At 59.0% G+C, this 15,131-nt stretch overlaps 3 protein-coding genes across 8 annotated transcripts; 2 read left to right on the top strand and 1 right to left on the bottom strand.

Moving 5' to 3' along the window:
• Positions 1 to 6: 6 nt before the first annotated feature.
• On the top strand, positions 7 to 3,313 carry VEGFB (vascular endothelial growth factor B). Of its 2 annotated transcripts, none has more exons than XM_019645339.1 (7): positions 7 to 171; positions 733 to 775; positions 1,102 to 1,298; positions 1,478 to 1,551; positions 1,747 to 1,782; positions 2,099 to 2,233; positions 2,862 to 3,313. In XM_019645339.1, exons 1-7 carry the CDS (start codon positions 112 to 114, stop codon positions 2,881 to 2,883), a joined length of 567 nt encoding a protein of 188 aa, XP_019500884.1. In that variant the 5' UTR covers positions 7 to 111; the 3' UTR covers positions 2,884 to 3,313. The 2 variants fall into 2 exon arrangements, with proteins under 2 accessions (XP_019500884.1, XP_019500883.1); XM_019645338.1 differs by having other exon boundaries at positions 1,998 to 2,233.
• A 1,803-nt stretch (positions 3,314 to 5,116) lies between these two features.
• Positions 5,117 to 8,066, top strand: FKBP2 (FKBP prolyl isomerase 2). Of its 5 annotated transcripts, none has more exons than XM_019645333.1 (6): positions 5,117 to 5,293; positions 6,524 to 6,692; positions 7,023 to 7,135; positions 7,257 to 7,303; positions 7,637 to 7,672; positions 7,917 to 8,066. In XM_019645333.1, the coding sequence occupies exons 2-6, from the start codon at positions 6,528 to 6,530 to the stop codon at positions 7,976 to 7,978; spliced, it is 423 nt and encodes a 140-aa protein (XP_019500878.1). In that variant the 5' UTR covers positions 5,117 to 5,293; positions 6,524 to 6,527; the 3' UTR covers positions 7,979 to 8,066. The 5 variants fall into 5 exon arrangements, with proteins under 5 accessions (XP_019500878.1, XP_019500881.1, XP_019500880.1 ...); XM_019645336.1 differs by lacking the exon at positions 5,117 to 5,293 and adding an exon at positions 5,707 to 5,808; XM_019645335.1 differs by lacking the exon at positions 5,117 to 5,293 and adding an exon at positions 5,816 to 6,104.
• A 366-nt stretch (positions 8,067 to 8,432) lies between these two features.
• Positions 8,433 to 10,804, bottom strand: PPP1R14B (protein phosphatase 1 regulatory inhibitor subunit 14B). Its single transcript, XM_019645340.1, is given in 6 exon segments — positions 8,433 to 8,775; positions 8,870 to 8,902; positions 9,206 to 9,289; positions 10,364 to 10,645; positions 10,647 to 10,753; positions 10,756 to 10,804. Coding segments are annotated over 6 exon segments (609 nt in total). The 5' UTR covers positions 10,790 to 10,804; the 3' UTR covers positions 8,433 to 8,706.
• Positions 10,805 to 15,131: the final 4,327 nt, after the last annotated feature.

Here is a 15,131-nt window from a genome sequence, read left to right as displayed (position 1 = left end):
CCCCGCCCGTCGCACCCGGGCCCGCGCCATGGGGCTCTGGCTGCCGCCGCCCCCGGCGCCGCCGGGCTAGGGCAATGCGGGCGCCCCTGGCGCGCGGCCCCCGCGGGCACCATGAGCCCCCTGCTCCGCCGCCTGCTGCTCGCCGCGCTCCTGCAGCTGGCCCCCGCCCAGGTACGTGCGTCCCCTACATCCCGCCCGCCTGCCGTGCCCTCTCTCAAGGTTGGCGGAAGTGGGGAGGCGCTAAGAGGCCTCTACAGAGGGGATCCGCAGGTCGGACCGCGGACGGTGGCGTCTCAGGAGTCCCGCCAGGGCATCCCCCGGGAGATGTCCCTCCCCGCTGGCCCGCCAACCCAGTCCCGGGGCCACTCCCCCGCCCCACCCCATCCCTTGGGCGCAGCAGGAGGCGGAGCCGCCTCGGTGCCCGCAGGACCTAGTTTGGCGCCCACTGTGACCCCTTCTGACCTGTGGTCACCGGACCAAGCCTGGTCCGCAGGCTTGGAGATTCCTCTTTGCCAGCAGAGCGCACCTGGCAGGTCGTGGCCAGGGGCAGGTCCCCGGTGGCCAGGAGAGGACAGGTAAAGCTAGAGTGGACCCAGAAGTAGAGCAATCTGGGAAAATGTCAGAGAGGAGTTGAAACCTCCTGACTGCAAGGGTAGATAGAGCCTTGGGGACAGTGACAGGGCTAGCCCTAACTAGAGTGCACCTTGAGTCCAGCTCTCTTCTCTCCTACAGGTTCCTGTCTCCCAGCCTGATGTCCCTGGCCACCAGAAGAAAGGTAATAGTAACAATAACTTCTCTCTAGCCAGCACTAAGAAGGTTTGTTGTGTGTCCATCATCGTGTGTAATCACAGCTGCTCTGTAAGATGCAAACTCTTAATAATCTGCCCATTTCACAGAAGTGGAAATTGAGGCAGTGGGGTTCCTGGGTTCTGGATGAAGACGGTAGGGGAAGGCAGGTTGGGAGGGCAGAAGGTGGGGCTAGTGGAGAGTGGCTGCGACACAGGAACTAGGGAGCACAGCTGCTGGGCACAGGGGTAGAGGAGCCAGGGAACAGCTGCAGGACATCCAGTGGGGACTTAACCCTTATACATGTGTCCCCAGTGGTGTCATGGATAGATGTGTATGCTCGTGCCACCTGCCAGCCGCGGGAGGTGGTGGTGCCCCTGACTGTGGAGCTCATGGGCACCGTGGCCAAGCAACTGGTGCCCAGCTGTGTGACTGTGCAGCGCTGCGGTGGCTGCTGCCCTGACGATGGCCTAGAGTGCGTGCCTACTGGGCAGCACCAAGTCAGAATGCAGGTACTGGGGCAGGTGGCACATGCCTGGCTGGGGTGGATGCTGGCACTCTGGGGACTGAGGGGGTGACGGCCAGGGCCCTGGCTGGTGGGCGAGCTGTACTCCCTCCAGCCCATGGAGTGTCCCCTTCTTCTCTTCCTCTCTCTCTCTTTCTCATTGTCTCTCCATTCTTCCGAGCGCAGATCCTTATGATCCGGTACCCGAGCAGTCAGCTGGGGGAAATGTCCCTGGAAGAACACAGCCAGTGTGAATGCAGGTGCCAGCCAAGCCCCACGTCTGAGCTCGCAGAGACCAGGCTTAGGGGGTGCTGGGCATGGTGGTACACCGCAGTGGGGACCAGGATTCCGAGGGTGGAGCCGGAGTAGGCCTGGGATCTGGGGCAACAGAGTAGGATGCTGGGCTTTCCTGATCCTCCTCCTCCTTGTCTCTGTCGGTGTCTCTTACTTTTCAGACCAAAAAAAAGAGAGAGTGCTGTGAAGCCAGACAGGTGAGTCTCTTGGCCTCCTGCTGAGGTGGGGTTGGAGACCAGGCCCAGTGCCCAGAATGTAGCCTGTGGGTGGGGCGGGGACTGTACGAGTGTGTCAGGTGTGCCCCCCTCTGCCTTTTTCCTTTGCTCTCCAGTCTGTATGCTCTGACCTCACCGCAGCTCCTTCCCGGGAAGACTCTTCCTTCCCGCCCCAGACATATTGCTTCTCCTCCTAGGGCTGCCACTCCCCACCACCGTCCCCAGCCCCGCTCTGTTCCGGGCTGGGACTCTTCCCCCGGAGCACCCTCCCCAGCTGACATCACCCATCCCACTCCAGCCCCAGGCCCCTCTGCCCACGCTGCACCCAGCGCCGCCAGCGCCCTGACCCCAGGACCTGTCGCTGCAGCTGCCGACGCCGCAGCTTCCTCCGTTGCCAAGGGCGGGGCTTAGAGCTCAACCCAGACACCTGCAGGTGAGTTGTGGGGTGGCAGTTGTTTGGGAAGGCAGCAAGGCCCTGTCCTGGAGCATGTCCAAGGTGAGCCTGCCAGTGGGAGAAGAGCCAGGATAGGGGAAGCTTGAATGTGTTGAACAAATATTTACCAAGCGTCTGCTGGCACTGGGAGCGGCATAAACAAGGCACACATTCTAATGCGGAAGTCAGACATAAGGAAGGATACATGATGCCAACAGAGGCTATCAAGGCCTATGGTAAGGGGCACTTGACATTGTCTTTGTGAGGTCAGAGATGCCCTGGAGGAGGTGACATGTGCCTGGAGTAGAAGTTAGAGAGACAGCTTTCCAATTTGCAAAGCTCTGGGCCTTCCTAGAAGCCCCTGTGGTAGACATTTGTCCCACCTTGTGGGCTCTGAGAAGCCAGGGGACATAGTGTAACACTGTCCACCCTCCTCTGGGGACTTCTCACCACCCCTCCCTTCCACAGCAAGGCCATGGGTAGCATCATGTGGGCGAGGCCAGTTGGGGCTTCCCAGGAGTGTTAGTAGAGAATGGGGTTCACAGAAGGTAACAAGGGGGTGAGTCCAGAGGAGCAGGTGCTGAGCTGTGGCAGCATGACCACACCCCCTTCCTCCTCCCCTCTTTAGGTGCCGGAAGCTGCGAAGATGACACGTTGCTTTTCAGACTCAGCAGGGACACTTGCCTCATAGGCCAAACCCCAGAGGGGGACTAGAGGGCAGCCTTGTGAGAACATCCCAGCCCCTCAAGACCTCAGCCCAGGCGGAAGCTGCTCCAGGACCTGGGCCTCTCAGGGCTTTCTGGCCATCCCTTGTCTTTGCAAGGCTGCCATCCAATAGGATGGGCAGAGTTGGATGAGGAGACTTGGAGGCAGCAAGAGGGGTCGCGTACCAACTTGGGAGAGAATGGGGTCCTGTCTCATTGTTTAACCACACTGTGCAAGTGAGCATCTTACGACTGGCCCCACCCTCCCCTCACTAAGAAGACCTTGATCCTCTGCAAATAATGGGAGTTGGGCCTTGGTGTGAGAACTGTGACCCCCACACCCCCAATCCTGATAAAAGAGATGGAAGGAGCTGTCCCTGCCTGTGTCCCTGTTTGTCATTGTACAGGCTGGCTGATTTAGGCATGAATGTCTGCATCACACTGCCTCCTAGACCCAGAGCTTCTTACTCCATTCGTTGTGCAGATGGAGGGAAATGAGGCCCAAGGCCCCACCCCAGGTCAGACAGAGCCAGAATCATGTATTCTTCACATTCGTGTTATGCCTGGCCCTGGGGAGTCCCTATCCCCCTGCTTATCACAAGGTTGTCTTTCTGGAAGGAGATGGCCTATTATGGACAATGAGCTTGAGGTCAGGACCCAGATCTGCTGACTTTGGGTATCATTACTCCCTCTTTCTGAGCCTCAGGTTTCCACATGTGCACATGGAGGGAACGGATGATTGCTGTGGTCCGGACCCTTGGGCTCCAGGCAAGTTTGAGTGTGTCTTCACATAATAGAAAAGAACACCCGTCTTTCCTGCTGGGTAGCACTCTGCATTTGCTGCTTTTCCTCCCTGTAGCTTAACTCTAAAGTCACACAGCTGGCCTGTCTCCACTTCACTCCCATCTCCCTGAATGGGAAGAACCAAAGGTCTGTGGCTGGTTTAGAAGACAGGCCCCCCCGCACCCCAGCCACAGCCTTCTCCACTTTAACCTCCCTTGCACCTTGGGTGCCCCTCACCAGCCCCTGCTTGGGACCCTTCTGACCTTTGTCTGACCCAGCCCAAGCTCAGTGCTCAGCCTGCAGCCTCCAGTGCCCCTAGGGCTGAATGGTGAGGGGGTGTTCCAAAGGCCAGCTCTGGATACAAATGCCTTTGCCCTGCTGAGGCAGGACATTCAGGGACAGAGGTTAACCCAAAGCAGCCAACCTCATGGAGGCCTTCTCTGCGGTTTAGATTGAAGGATGGGGTAGTTATCTTGCTGGGCCCAAGGCAAAAGTGGGGTTAAACCAGAAGATGTAATTCCTGAGTGATTAATAACGTTCATATCATAACAGATATTCTATCAGTGAAAATGCCATAGCCCAATTAGAGTGAGACAAAGATTAGGGACCTAGAGCTACCATCTCCTGAGTCCACTTAGACCCACTGGACATGCACAATGCTTCATATACCCCTCCTTGCTCAGTCTTCAATTCTGAGGTCAGTGCTGTGGCTATCTTCCTTTTTCAATTGAAGAAATAGGCTCAGAAAAGCTGATGGACCTGGGGATTTGACCCAATCAGCTGTCTCCCTAACACTCAACTTAGGTTTAGCTGCCTCCCAAAGGCAGGTTCGTTACTTCAATTGAGATATTTTCTGGGCCCTGCTGCGTGCTGGTGAGCCTCAAAATAAGTGGTTGGGGACCTGGCCCAGCCAGACCATTAGTCTGACTCAGTGGTCAGTGTGCGGCAAGTAAAGGCAGGCCTGGATGCTGGGGGAGAGAAAAAGGAAGAGCATTCGCTGTGGGCCAGGGCCTGGCGGTGCACACCATCGCCGCAATCCTACAGGGACCCTTGCAGGGTGGGTGTTATCAAGCCCGTGTTACAGGGACACAAATCCTACCAGGCGAAGGAACTTGCCCAAGGTCACAGAGCCAGTCAATGAGAAGCGGACCCTGAATTCAAACCCGTCTCACTCTGAAGCCCAGGCTCTTTCCAAAGCAACTGAGGGTTGTGGATCCTGAAGAGACCCGGGGGCAAACAGGAGCGCTGGGGGTGACATAAAATGGCCTCTCAAGACCCCCTCCGCGCCCGCCTGACCTTAATTTCACCTCAGCCGGAAGTGCCTTCGGCCCTTCGGCACTTCCGGAAGTCACTTTCACCTAACCTTACAGACCACCGCTCTACAGGAAATGACGGAAGTCACATGGTGTCGCAGGGGCGGAGCTAGGGAAGAAGCTGCCCCAGCCGGCGTGTGGCAGCCGCTTTCGCACGGTCCAATAAGGGCGGGCGGCGTGGCCCGGCCTGGTAGCGACGATGATGCGCCTGCGCAGAGGCGGCAGCACGACTGGGTTGACTCCGGGGGCGCGGTGAGGAGGTGAGCGGGGGCCACAGCCCGGGCTGGGGGGAGCCGGGGTGTAAGGGGGCAGGCTGGATCAGGCCGGGGCGCCGGGTGTCAACGAGGTATAGGTTACGAGGAAATTGGGGGTTGGGGTCGGAGCTGTCTGGGGATGCCGCAGGGGGAGGGTTCTCATGCCGCACGGGGCGGAGTCCCGGGACTCGGGGCGGGACGTGGAACAGACACTGGTGGGACCTCTAAGCTGGTACCAGTGGAAGGCGGGGCTCTAGGGCTGGAGGCGGAGCTAGGGCTGGTGGGGGACGGAGCCTGGTCCTTGGAGGAGGAGCTGGAACAGGCGGAAGGCGGAGTCTCGGATTTGGAGACCAAGGGGGACGGGGCCCAGGCGCTGGGGGCGGGGTTTCAGCCGGTGAGTGGCGTGGCTACTGTTCAGGAAAAGAGGTCTAGTTCTACCGAGGGTGGGGCTTCAGGGCCAGGGGCGGAACTACGCCCTCTAAAGGGTGGGGCGAAGGAACCAAGCGCAGGGGTAGGCCCAGGTAATGGCCCGGGGCGTCCACGCGGGGGCGGTCTCCGTGGTGGCCGGGCCTGGGGGCGCGGTAGGCCGAGAACTCCCCCAGGAGAGGTGGTGTGGGTGGAGCGGGCTCGGCGGCCACCGGACACGGGGCCAGTCTGGGTACCCCGCAGACCCCCGAGGGCTCAGAGCTGGGGCGGCGCCCCCGGGGGAGGCACAGGGCCAGCCTGGGGGGTATCACCAGATGACCGGGGTTCCCCGGAGCCACCTAGCGGCGATGTGTGGGTGCCTCGTGGCCGGCCCCCTGCAGCGGCTGCAGAGGTGTGGGTATGCTGGGCGGGGGGCAACTGGGTGTGGCGTGAGTGGGATCGCCGGGTCGGGGCAACTGCTGTGCAGTCAGATAGGGTCTGGACTTTGCGTAAAGGGACGGGTGGGAATTGAACAGATCTGGGGACCAGGAGGGAAGGAAGGGCTGGGGGTGAGCAAAGGGGCGGGGCCCTGGCTGCTGTGGCCTCCCCTGACCCCCTCTCCCCGCTGCTGGGGTCCTCGGGCCAGCCCCCTTCTCACTGGACTGGTAAGTGTGGCCGTGGAGCCCGGGGGAGTGGGGCGGTGACCTGGGACAAGGGGATCCCCAGGGGCAGGCAAGGTATGGTGGGGGTGGAGTCCTCCCTCTTCCTGCTGGTATTCCATGCCCTTCCCACCCTCCCGGTCGGTTGGTCGGTCGGGGTCTGTCCCCGCAGAGACATGAGGCTGAGCTGGGTCCTGACAGTACTGTCCATCTGCCTGAGCGCCCTGGCCACAGCCGCCGGTGCCGAGGGCAAAAGGAAGCTGCAGATCGGGGTCAAGAAGCGAGTAGATCACTGTCCCATCAAATCGCGCAAGGGGGATGTCCTGCACATGCACTACACGGTGGGTGAAGGAGGCGGAGTTTTGGTGTGTGGGTGGGGCTTCTGGAGCCAGAAAGAACTTGGGAGCCTGGTTGCTCTGCCAACAAGGTGGGTGACCTTGGGCAAGTCCCCTCTTCCCTCTATGCCAGTTTCCATCCCTCTACCCTGCTCTTCGCTATTCCCCAGGTTGGCACAGCAAGCAGTTACAGTGTACTGTGAGCTGCCTAAAGCTCTGTCCCCTTCTAGGACAATGGCCACCAATGCTGTGGGGGGCCAGCTTGATGAGGAGAGCAGCTGGGGGTGGCTATCAGAGTAGACGCTTCTCCTCACTGGCCTTCCCATGGTCCCACAGGGGAAGCTGGAAGATGGGACGGAGTTTGACAGCAGCCTGCCCCAGAACCAGCCCTTTGTCTTCTCCCTGGGCACGGGCCAGGTCATCAAGGGCTGGGACCAGGGGCTGCTGGGGTGAGTCAAGGGGCCATAGCTGTGGTCCAGGAGGTGAACTGTGGGAGGCAAGCCCCAAGGATGGGATGGGGGGGCAGGGAGCCTGAGTGCTGCCATGTGCTGAACACGTGTTGTCCTGCAGGATGTGTGAGGGGGAAAAGCGGAAGCTGGTGATCCCATCAGAGCTGGGTAAGAGGACCTTCCTGAGCCAGGATAGGGTTCGGGGTGCATGTCTAGGGAAGGGTGAAGGCTGGTTTAGCCTCTGCATTTGTCTCCCCCATCCATTCATTACAGTTCATACCTCTTCCAAGTCTGGCAACGTCCAACAATGAGGACAGGACAAGACCCTTGGGGCATTCGGCTCTGATACCCACCCTCGGCCCTCTCACAGCCCCTTCCCATCCATTATACCTTCTCAATTTCTGGGCTTCTTGTTTAAGATGGGCAGAGGTCTGGATGTCTGCAGAACCTCTTTCTTTGCCTGGCCACAGCTCACTTTGTTTCTTTGTGCATCTTTGACAGGGTACGGAGAGCGGGGAGCCCCCCCAAAGATTCCAGGTAATATACCTTTCTGCCCCTATCTCTTTTTTTTTTTTTAGATTTTTTGAATTGGGGAATTGGGGGGATGGGAACAGCGCTGGGGACTTGGGGGAAGAGAACACACAAGTTGCTGTCGTTTTGTTCTTCAGTCTAGTTGTGGAGAACGTTGCTTCACTGGCCCAAGTTGTCTGCCCCTATCTCTTGCACCATCCCATCTCCCTGTGGCCCTGGTTCTCATTCTGACCCCACTTCTCCCCTGCAGGTGGTGCAACCCTGGTGTTCGAGGTGGAACTGCTCAAAATCGAGCGACGTTCAGAACTGTAGCCAAGTTGGGGTGGGGCAGTGGAGAGGCCATCAGGGACCAGAATAAACAAAACAAAACAAAAAAACAAAAAAAAACCCTTAAAGCTCATGAAGTGAGCCTGTGTTTATTTGTGGGCCCTCAGAGACTTAGAAACCATAGTCCCAGCCACCCCTCTCATTTTGGGCTTTTAGAGCCTTGGGATCTAGGCTCAATAGCCTGGAGGTCAAGATGGCCAGTCCCTGGGTGGCATGGTGGCTCTTGCCCCAAGGGAAAAAAGAGTGTTCTTGCCTGCCAACAGCAACACTGCTCCCCCCCAGCTCCCCAGCCACTTCCAGCTCCTGGTCTGGGAGCCAGCACTGGGCTATCTCCATGGCTGCGTGGCCCTCAGGAAGGCCTGTGGTCACCTGGGAAGAAGCTAAGCTGGCAGGAGTTGTAAAGCAGTATGTCCCCCCTAAAAGAGACCAGCCAAACCTGTTAGCTGCACCAAAGGCATATCCTAGCTTTATTAAAGGGCCCGTGCCGCAGAGTCAATATAAAAACACAAAAAGTCCCATCAGTTTAATAACAATAAAAAACCCCAAAAATGGAAAACTGAGGGGGCAGGGAAGAGGCCCCTGGGCCAGGGGTACGGGGAGCCCTGCTCATGGCACCAGGCCTGGCCGCAGGGTCCCCTGGTATTGCTGTTGCTACGAGGTCAGGGGGCAGCGATTGTCCTGTGGGAGCCACCGTTCACCTGGGTTGAGGACCCTTACTTCTTCTGGGGTGTGCTCAGCTTCTGCATGCCCCGGATCTTGTCCAGCAGGCCAGAGATGAAGGCCTGGACAGGAGGGAGGACATTAGGGAGACCAGGTCCCAAGATGACAGGAGCTAGGCTCCTCTTACTCCTCCCTCTGGGGAAACCACTTACTTACCTCAGTGGGTTTGTAACAGTCAACCAGCAGCTCCTAGTGGGACATGGGGGAAGTATAACTGTGAGCTCTCAGGAACGGGTGCCTTGAGTTTACCCATACCCACTTCCAAGGGACTGGGGCTACCCTGAGGCAGAGGAGATGCCATAATAAGGCAAGTTACCATTAACCCCATTTGATGGAGGCAGAATCTGAGGCCCAGCGTCACAAAGCTGGCTGACTCAGACCACAGAAGGCCTGGTTCCAGTGTCTTGCTTACCCAAGGGGCAGTGCCTCCAGGCAGCCCTCTACTCCCAGCTCCCCTGACCTGACCCTGCTGCCCTCCAGCCCCTCTCTCACCTTGACCCTGGCAGCCCTGGTATCATCACTCTCCATGTCTAGGAGTTCATCCACATCAATCTCCAGCTCTGGGATCTCCTCTTCCTGGGGTGGGGGTGGGGGAGGAGGGAGAGACAAGGGCCTGAGTTGGGAGAGAGGGTGTGAGAGGGGCTCGCTGGCTGAGGCCCCTGCCCTACTGCAGGACGAGCCAGCTCTCTGACCAGCAGACAGTGGCAGCTGCTCCAAGGAAGAAAACAGATCAGGCTCGTGCCAAGGCAAACTGCCCGGTCGGGGGGGGGGGGGGAGCTTCCTGTCTCTGCCAGTTGGGCACCCTGGGTGCCAGACAGGGCCAGACAGAGCTGGGGACCCTGGGCTGGGAACCCTGCAGATGTGTCTCCCTAACTTCCGGGCCCCCCATTTCAACCAGAGCAAGTAGGGCCAGCTGTCCCAGCTCATCACAGCCTCTTCCCCTCCCCCAAACACCTGTCACAGCTTCCCAGGAGTGAGGAGGAAATGAAGGGTGAGGGGTCAGTGGGAAGGACCCAGGCCCAGTAAAGGGGAAACAAAGAGCCCATGCTTTGCTGAGGGAGGGGTGCCCTCCCCCACCCCACCCCCACCCCCCAGGAAGAGCCTATCTAGTCTAGAGCCAGCTGAATTCCAGGGCTGGGCTAGGGAAGGCAGCACAGGGCAAGCCCACTCCTCCACCCTGCCCCCAGGGGACTGAGTCACCATTTGAGCAAGGAAGGAGTCATGGGGTGGGGAAGCAGAACCCAGAAAGCAGGCTAGTCTGCCCCCATGCCAAGATGGAGCTCCAGGCTAGCCCATTAGAATAACCCAGACACTTTATGGTCGCCCCACCAACCAGGCTAGCGTCTTTTAACCAGTCTAGGTTAGCAGGCACTAAGACCTCCTTCCACTGCTAGCCCAGGCTATCCCTGGAGGCTTCTAGAGGACCCTAGGCTTGACCAGAGTAAAGGCATGAGGGAGGCAAAGAGGAAAACTGGGGCGGACTGAAGTCAGACAAGAAAGAGCATACATTGGGGACGGGGAATAGACAGGAGAGGAGAGCGCGGAAGCAGAGCGCCCACTGACCAGGTGACAAGCGGGCTCAAGGTGGGTTTCCCAGGCAGCCCGACTCGGGACCGACTTTAGGGTGTCGGTACAGGGTGGGGGACACACCTGACAGTCGTAGAGGCGAGTGAGCTGCTCCAGGATCCACTCCTCCAGGTTGAGGCGCTTCCGTAGCTCCTTGCGGTCGTACTTGACCGTGACCTTCCCTTGGCGCCTCACTGGGCCCTCGTCGTCCGCACCGCCCGGGCCCTCGCCTGCAGCCCCAGGGGGACTCTGAAAGTAGACGCGGGGCCCTGGGCCGCCACTGCCCGGCCCGGGTGCCGGGGCTGCCAACGCCGCGCCCCCCGCGGGGCCGCTGTCCGCCATGGCGGCCGCCGGGGCCACGTGCGCGCGTCCGGCCCCTCCCTGCGCCGCCGCCTCCGGGACGCCCGCCGGCTGGCTGCGGGCCGCTGGCTCGGGTTAGCTGGTGGGATCGGCTCCGCGCAGCTCCGCGGCGAGGGCGGCGGAGGGGGCGCCCGGGGGCTGCTGCAGCATGCGGAGCCCCCGGGCCAGACTTGGCCGCGCCCCGCCCCCTACCCACCGATCCGCCCGCCCTTTGTCCCCCGCGGCCGCCGCCCGAGCCGCCGCCGCCGAAGCCGCTTTCTCTGTCTCGCTGGCTTCCCCCGCCCCCCGACCACACCCCCTTAAAGGGCCAGCCTTCTGCAGTCCTCCTCACCTCCACCCTGCCCCCGAGCAGAGGATAGGGGAGGGTCTACTCTTCAGGGGTTTGGGCTTGGTTGTCCGCTATCTCTATTAACTTCCCTGCCCCAAACCCAGATGTTCTAAGCGCCGGGTACCAGGATTTGCTCTCTCTCTGGAACCCTAGTGTTCTCTCATCACTGAAGCAAAAACAAGGGGGCGTCTGGAAAGGGAGGGGAGTGGGCACTGTGTGCAGGGTAGGTGTCCGGCGAGGAGACGTGGGAGCCCCTAACGTCTGGGTACTTCGACCCTTGGCCAGCGAGGGGCGAGCAGGCTTCTCCGTACGGACCGACACGTGGACTGGGATCCCAAGTGTGGAGGAGTGGAGAAAGCAGACAGGAGTTGCCCAGGTCCCCGGACGCCCTACTCGGCGGGATCCCGCACCCCCGATGGTGGAGGCCCAGAATGGGGGTGAGCAGAACTGGCCGGGCGGCCTGAAGGGCCAGACCCCAGGCAGCCACCGCCCACCGGCCAAGGTGGCGGCGGTGAACGGAATTATGGGGAATGTAGTTCGCAGAGTCTGGCCCCACATGGCCGTCTCTCCCCCGCAGCGGAGCGGGGACCGGGAAACACAGAACTTGTTTGGGGCGCCCTCGTAGGGCTAGCCGCCACGGGGCACGGCCCTCCGCACCCCTCAGCGTCTGTGTACAAACAAGGAAACTCAGGCATAAAGATACTCATGACAACAACTGACCCATAATAAGCTTTCCTAGAGACTGCTCTACACAGTCGATTCCAGCATGAAGGCACCTCACTCGCTCTCCCGCAGATCCTGGCTCTGAGGCTCCTTCTGTCCTTCAGATCTGACAGGCGCAGTTCCTGCCCCACCTCTCTTAAGCAGACCTCGCATCTCACTCCCCCAACCCCGTTTGATTTTCTGTATCTTTAAATACTCTCTTTCATTTGTTCATTGTCTGTCTCCCACTTCTAGTCTGTGAGCTCCATGGTGCGGAGACCTGTCCTGCCCTTGTTTATTGCTGATGCTTGTGGTTGAGTGGGCCTGCTCCTGCTTCAAACCCATGTGTATCCAGCAAATTACCTGGTTCTTGCTGAACTCTCAGCACCTATGTGAGACTCAGTAGTAGGTGCTCGAAAACTATTGGTTTGAACAAATGACTGCATAAAAGAATGAATGGTTTCATTTGAGCCTCCATTTCCTCCTAAGGTTGTGGTGAAGATAAATAGGAAAATGCATGGAATGTTCAATGACTACCACAGAAGTTCATTAAGTCACACAGCTAGATAGAGATGCAGCTCAGCTTGTGAACCTGAAATGAAGTCTCTAGTCATCCCTCTACCTCCCCTTAGATACCACCCAACAAGGTTGTGCAGCTCCTCTGGGATGCTTCCACAGATGGCAGGCTTACCCTCTGAAGTGCCAAGCAGAGTCTCAGGGTCTGAGAGGCAGTAAATGATTCTGTCCTAGTCCTTCACAGACACTTCTCTGGATGCTGGAGACACCCTCTGCAGCAGGTGGGTGGGGCTCAGAGAGGGGTTGAGACTAGCCTAGGGTCACACAGCTGGTGCTGTAGCTGAACTCGAACCCAGGACTTCAGGCTGGTAATTGGAGAGAAGAGAATACGAGAAGGCAGAGGCTGCTTGGAATGGAGGGGTATGGGGTGTGGAGGGGGATTGAGGTGGGCTTCTTGCTGAGGGGCCTGAGTGGAGGGGCAGGCTTGCCAGGCTCAGCCTGGGGTAGGTAGAGTGAGCTAATACCTCCTTCCTTCTCAGCCTTCTTTCTGGCCTTAGCCCCCCTTCACCCAACCTGGGAGGGCTAGGGAAGGGCTGACCCTTGCTCTTGTAGATTATATAGGACTCCCCCTTTCCACTAGGAGCCCAATTCCTGGCCTGGCCTCTGGCTCTGAGCCTGGCCTGTTGGGAGGAGCAATTTACCCAAGTCCAAATTCCCCACCACACCCCACCTCACCCCACCAAAGCTTGTCTGCTCTTTCTGAACCAGAGCATTGAATAGGGACTTGGAGGTGCTCATGGTTAAGAGGGGGAATATACCATAGCTTGCTGTGGGAATGGGTCCTACAGGCTATGAAATCTGGGTATCAGCCCCAGCTCTGCACCCCAGATGCTGTGACTCATAGTGCTAACCTTTCTGTCCCATCTCCATTCATGGCTGTCATGTCAAAATTTCAGGGGGGTGGGGGTGGGAAAAAGAAATTTCAGGGGGTATCCCCTGGGGATTCTTTGGGCAGAACAGGGAGGAACCCGAGTGCTCTTCCTGTCTTTCCCTCTCTCCATCTCCTATGCCACCCCCAGGGCACTCCCAGATTCCTGGGGCTGACTCTCTGGTCCATGCAGTCCCTTCCCATGGCCACCCACCCTGAGAAGAGTTAGTGCAGAAGGCCATGCTGGCCTGCAGCCTCTTGGAGGCTGGGCTGCCCTGCACAGAACTGAGTGCAAGAGCTGGGTTCACATCCTGGCTCTGCCCAGTAGGGTGCGAGGACTCAGGCAAGTCACTTACCTGCCTTTCGTCTCTTCAAGGGGGCTGATTCTATTGACCTCCAGTGGTTGGGGGTCTAGAGCTCAGTGCTCTGTGCCCACATCCCAGCCTTTGACTTCCTGCCTGAAACACACACCCCCTCCCCCCACTGGAGTATGCTGCCAGGGCTGCTCCTCATTCTTCCAGCTGGTGGCTTCCCCAGCCCCACCCCTGCTGGGGTCCCAGCCCCCCTCCACCAGAGTGCAGCTAAGGCTGCTTTCATGAGCCTCCTTGAAGCGAGACCCTGGGGAGGGTCCTGTGGGCCATGACCACTCCCTTAATCGAGGGTAGAGGCCGGAAAGGCGGCCTTCCTTCCACCATTACTGCTTGCTGAGAAACCCTATTACCATTACGAAGCCTGGAAAAAAGTGTCCGAGGAGGAAGGAGCCCTTTAATGAGGGCTGCTTTGGCCTCCGGAGACATGGGGCGGGGGGAGAGGCTCAGGCCCAGGAAACAGTCTCCCATACTGTTTTTGAAGATGCTGCTGCCCAATGCTTTTATGAAGTATACCTGTCCAAGGCCTAGGGCCCACAGCTCAAACCCTGACTCCCCTGTCCTTTTCTCCTTCCTCTGATGACCCCACAGCCTGCTAGCCCCTCCTTAGATATCCAGCTGCCTGTAGCCAGGGTCATCTGGTACCCATTTGCTTATTTCACACTCCGACAACCTCCAGCTCCTAGACAAGGTGACTGAGGCACAGAGAGACTATGGGAGCAGAGGACAATCTCCACCCTGTATGGCTCTATCCAATGAGACCTGGTGATCCCTGGGTCTCTGAGGGTTATGGCTCTGCTGATCTGCTGAGAGAAGACCAGGACGACAAGTCCTATTCCCCTTTTTCTCCTCAAGGGCAAGGAGTGGAGGCAGCACGAGGCGGCCTTCAAGTCAGAGGCTGAAATCCTCCTGTAAAGCTGTGTGACCTTGAGCAAGTCCCTTCCCCTCTCTGGGCCTCAAATGGAGATAATCACACTCCACAGGGCCTCAGCCAAAGACAAGGAAATTCCTTAGGTTAGAGTTGGTATCCAACATAGTGGGGATTTTGAGGACCATCTGTACCAGACTGGGCTCCCTTTGGGGGTCTGAGAGCCTGGGGCAAAGAGGCCTGCAGGGCCAGCTCCTCCTTGACTGATCCCTCCTCCCCCAGAACCAGCTCCCTCTCTTTCTGGGTTTCTAGGTGACTTGGCTGGCCCCTCTGGATGAGTTCTACTTTAAACTTGCTGCTGCTACTGCCTCTGTATTGGGGGGGCTCCCACAGGGGCCCCCAGGCAGGAGCCCCCCCCAGGCCAAGCCCTGCGGGAGGGGCTATAGCCCCCACCCAATCCAGTGCCCATGGGCCTTCTCCCTCCCATTCCTGGAACGCAGATTTCAGGGCACCTGCTGTGGGCCTGGCATTGCAAAGCCCCTCCTCAACTCCCCTGTTTGTGCACAACCCCAAGGCTTCTGACCCCTCTGGGCAAACGACCAGCTGTCCCCTTCCCAGTTTTCAGTCAGGAGCTCCCCCAGGGACAGGCTCTAGATTGGATCATAGGGGTCTACGGCACAAGAAGGGGCTGTTCCTGGACTCGCTCTGAAAGGCCAGGATGTTTGGGTCCTCAAAGGAGGTTGCAGGCGCCCGGTCTCCCCGGGCTGGGACGGAGGAGGGGC

The sequence above is a fragment of the Hipposideros armiger genome, unplaced genomic scaffold, assembly GCF_001890085.2.
Source record: "Hipposideros armiger isolate ML-2016 unplaced genomic scaffold, ASM189008v1 scaffold_93, whole genome shotgun sequence".
NCBI lineage: Eukaryota > Metazoa > Chordata > Mammalia > Chiroptera > Hipposideridae > Hipposideros > Hipposideros armiger.
This window is presented reverse-complemented; position numbering and strand designations above follow the sequence as displayed.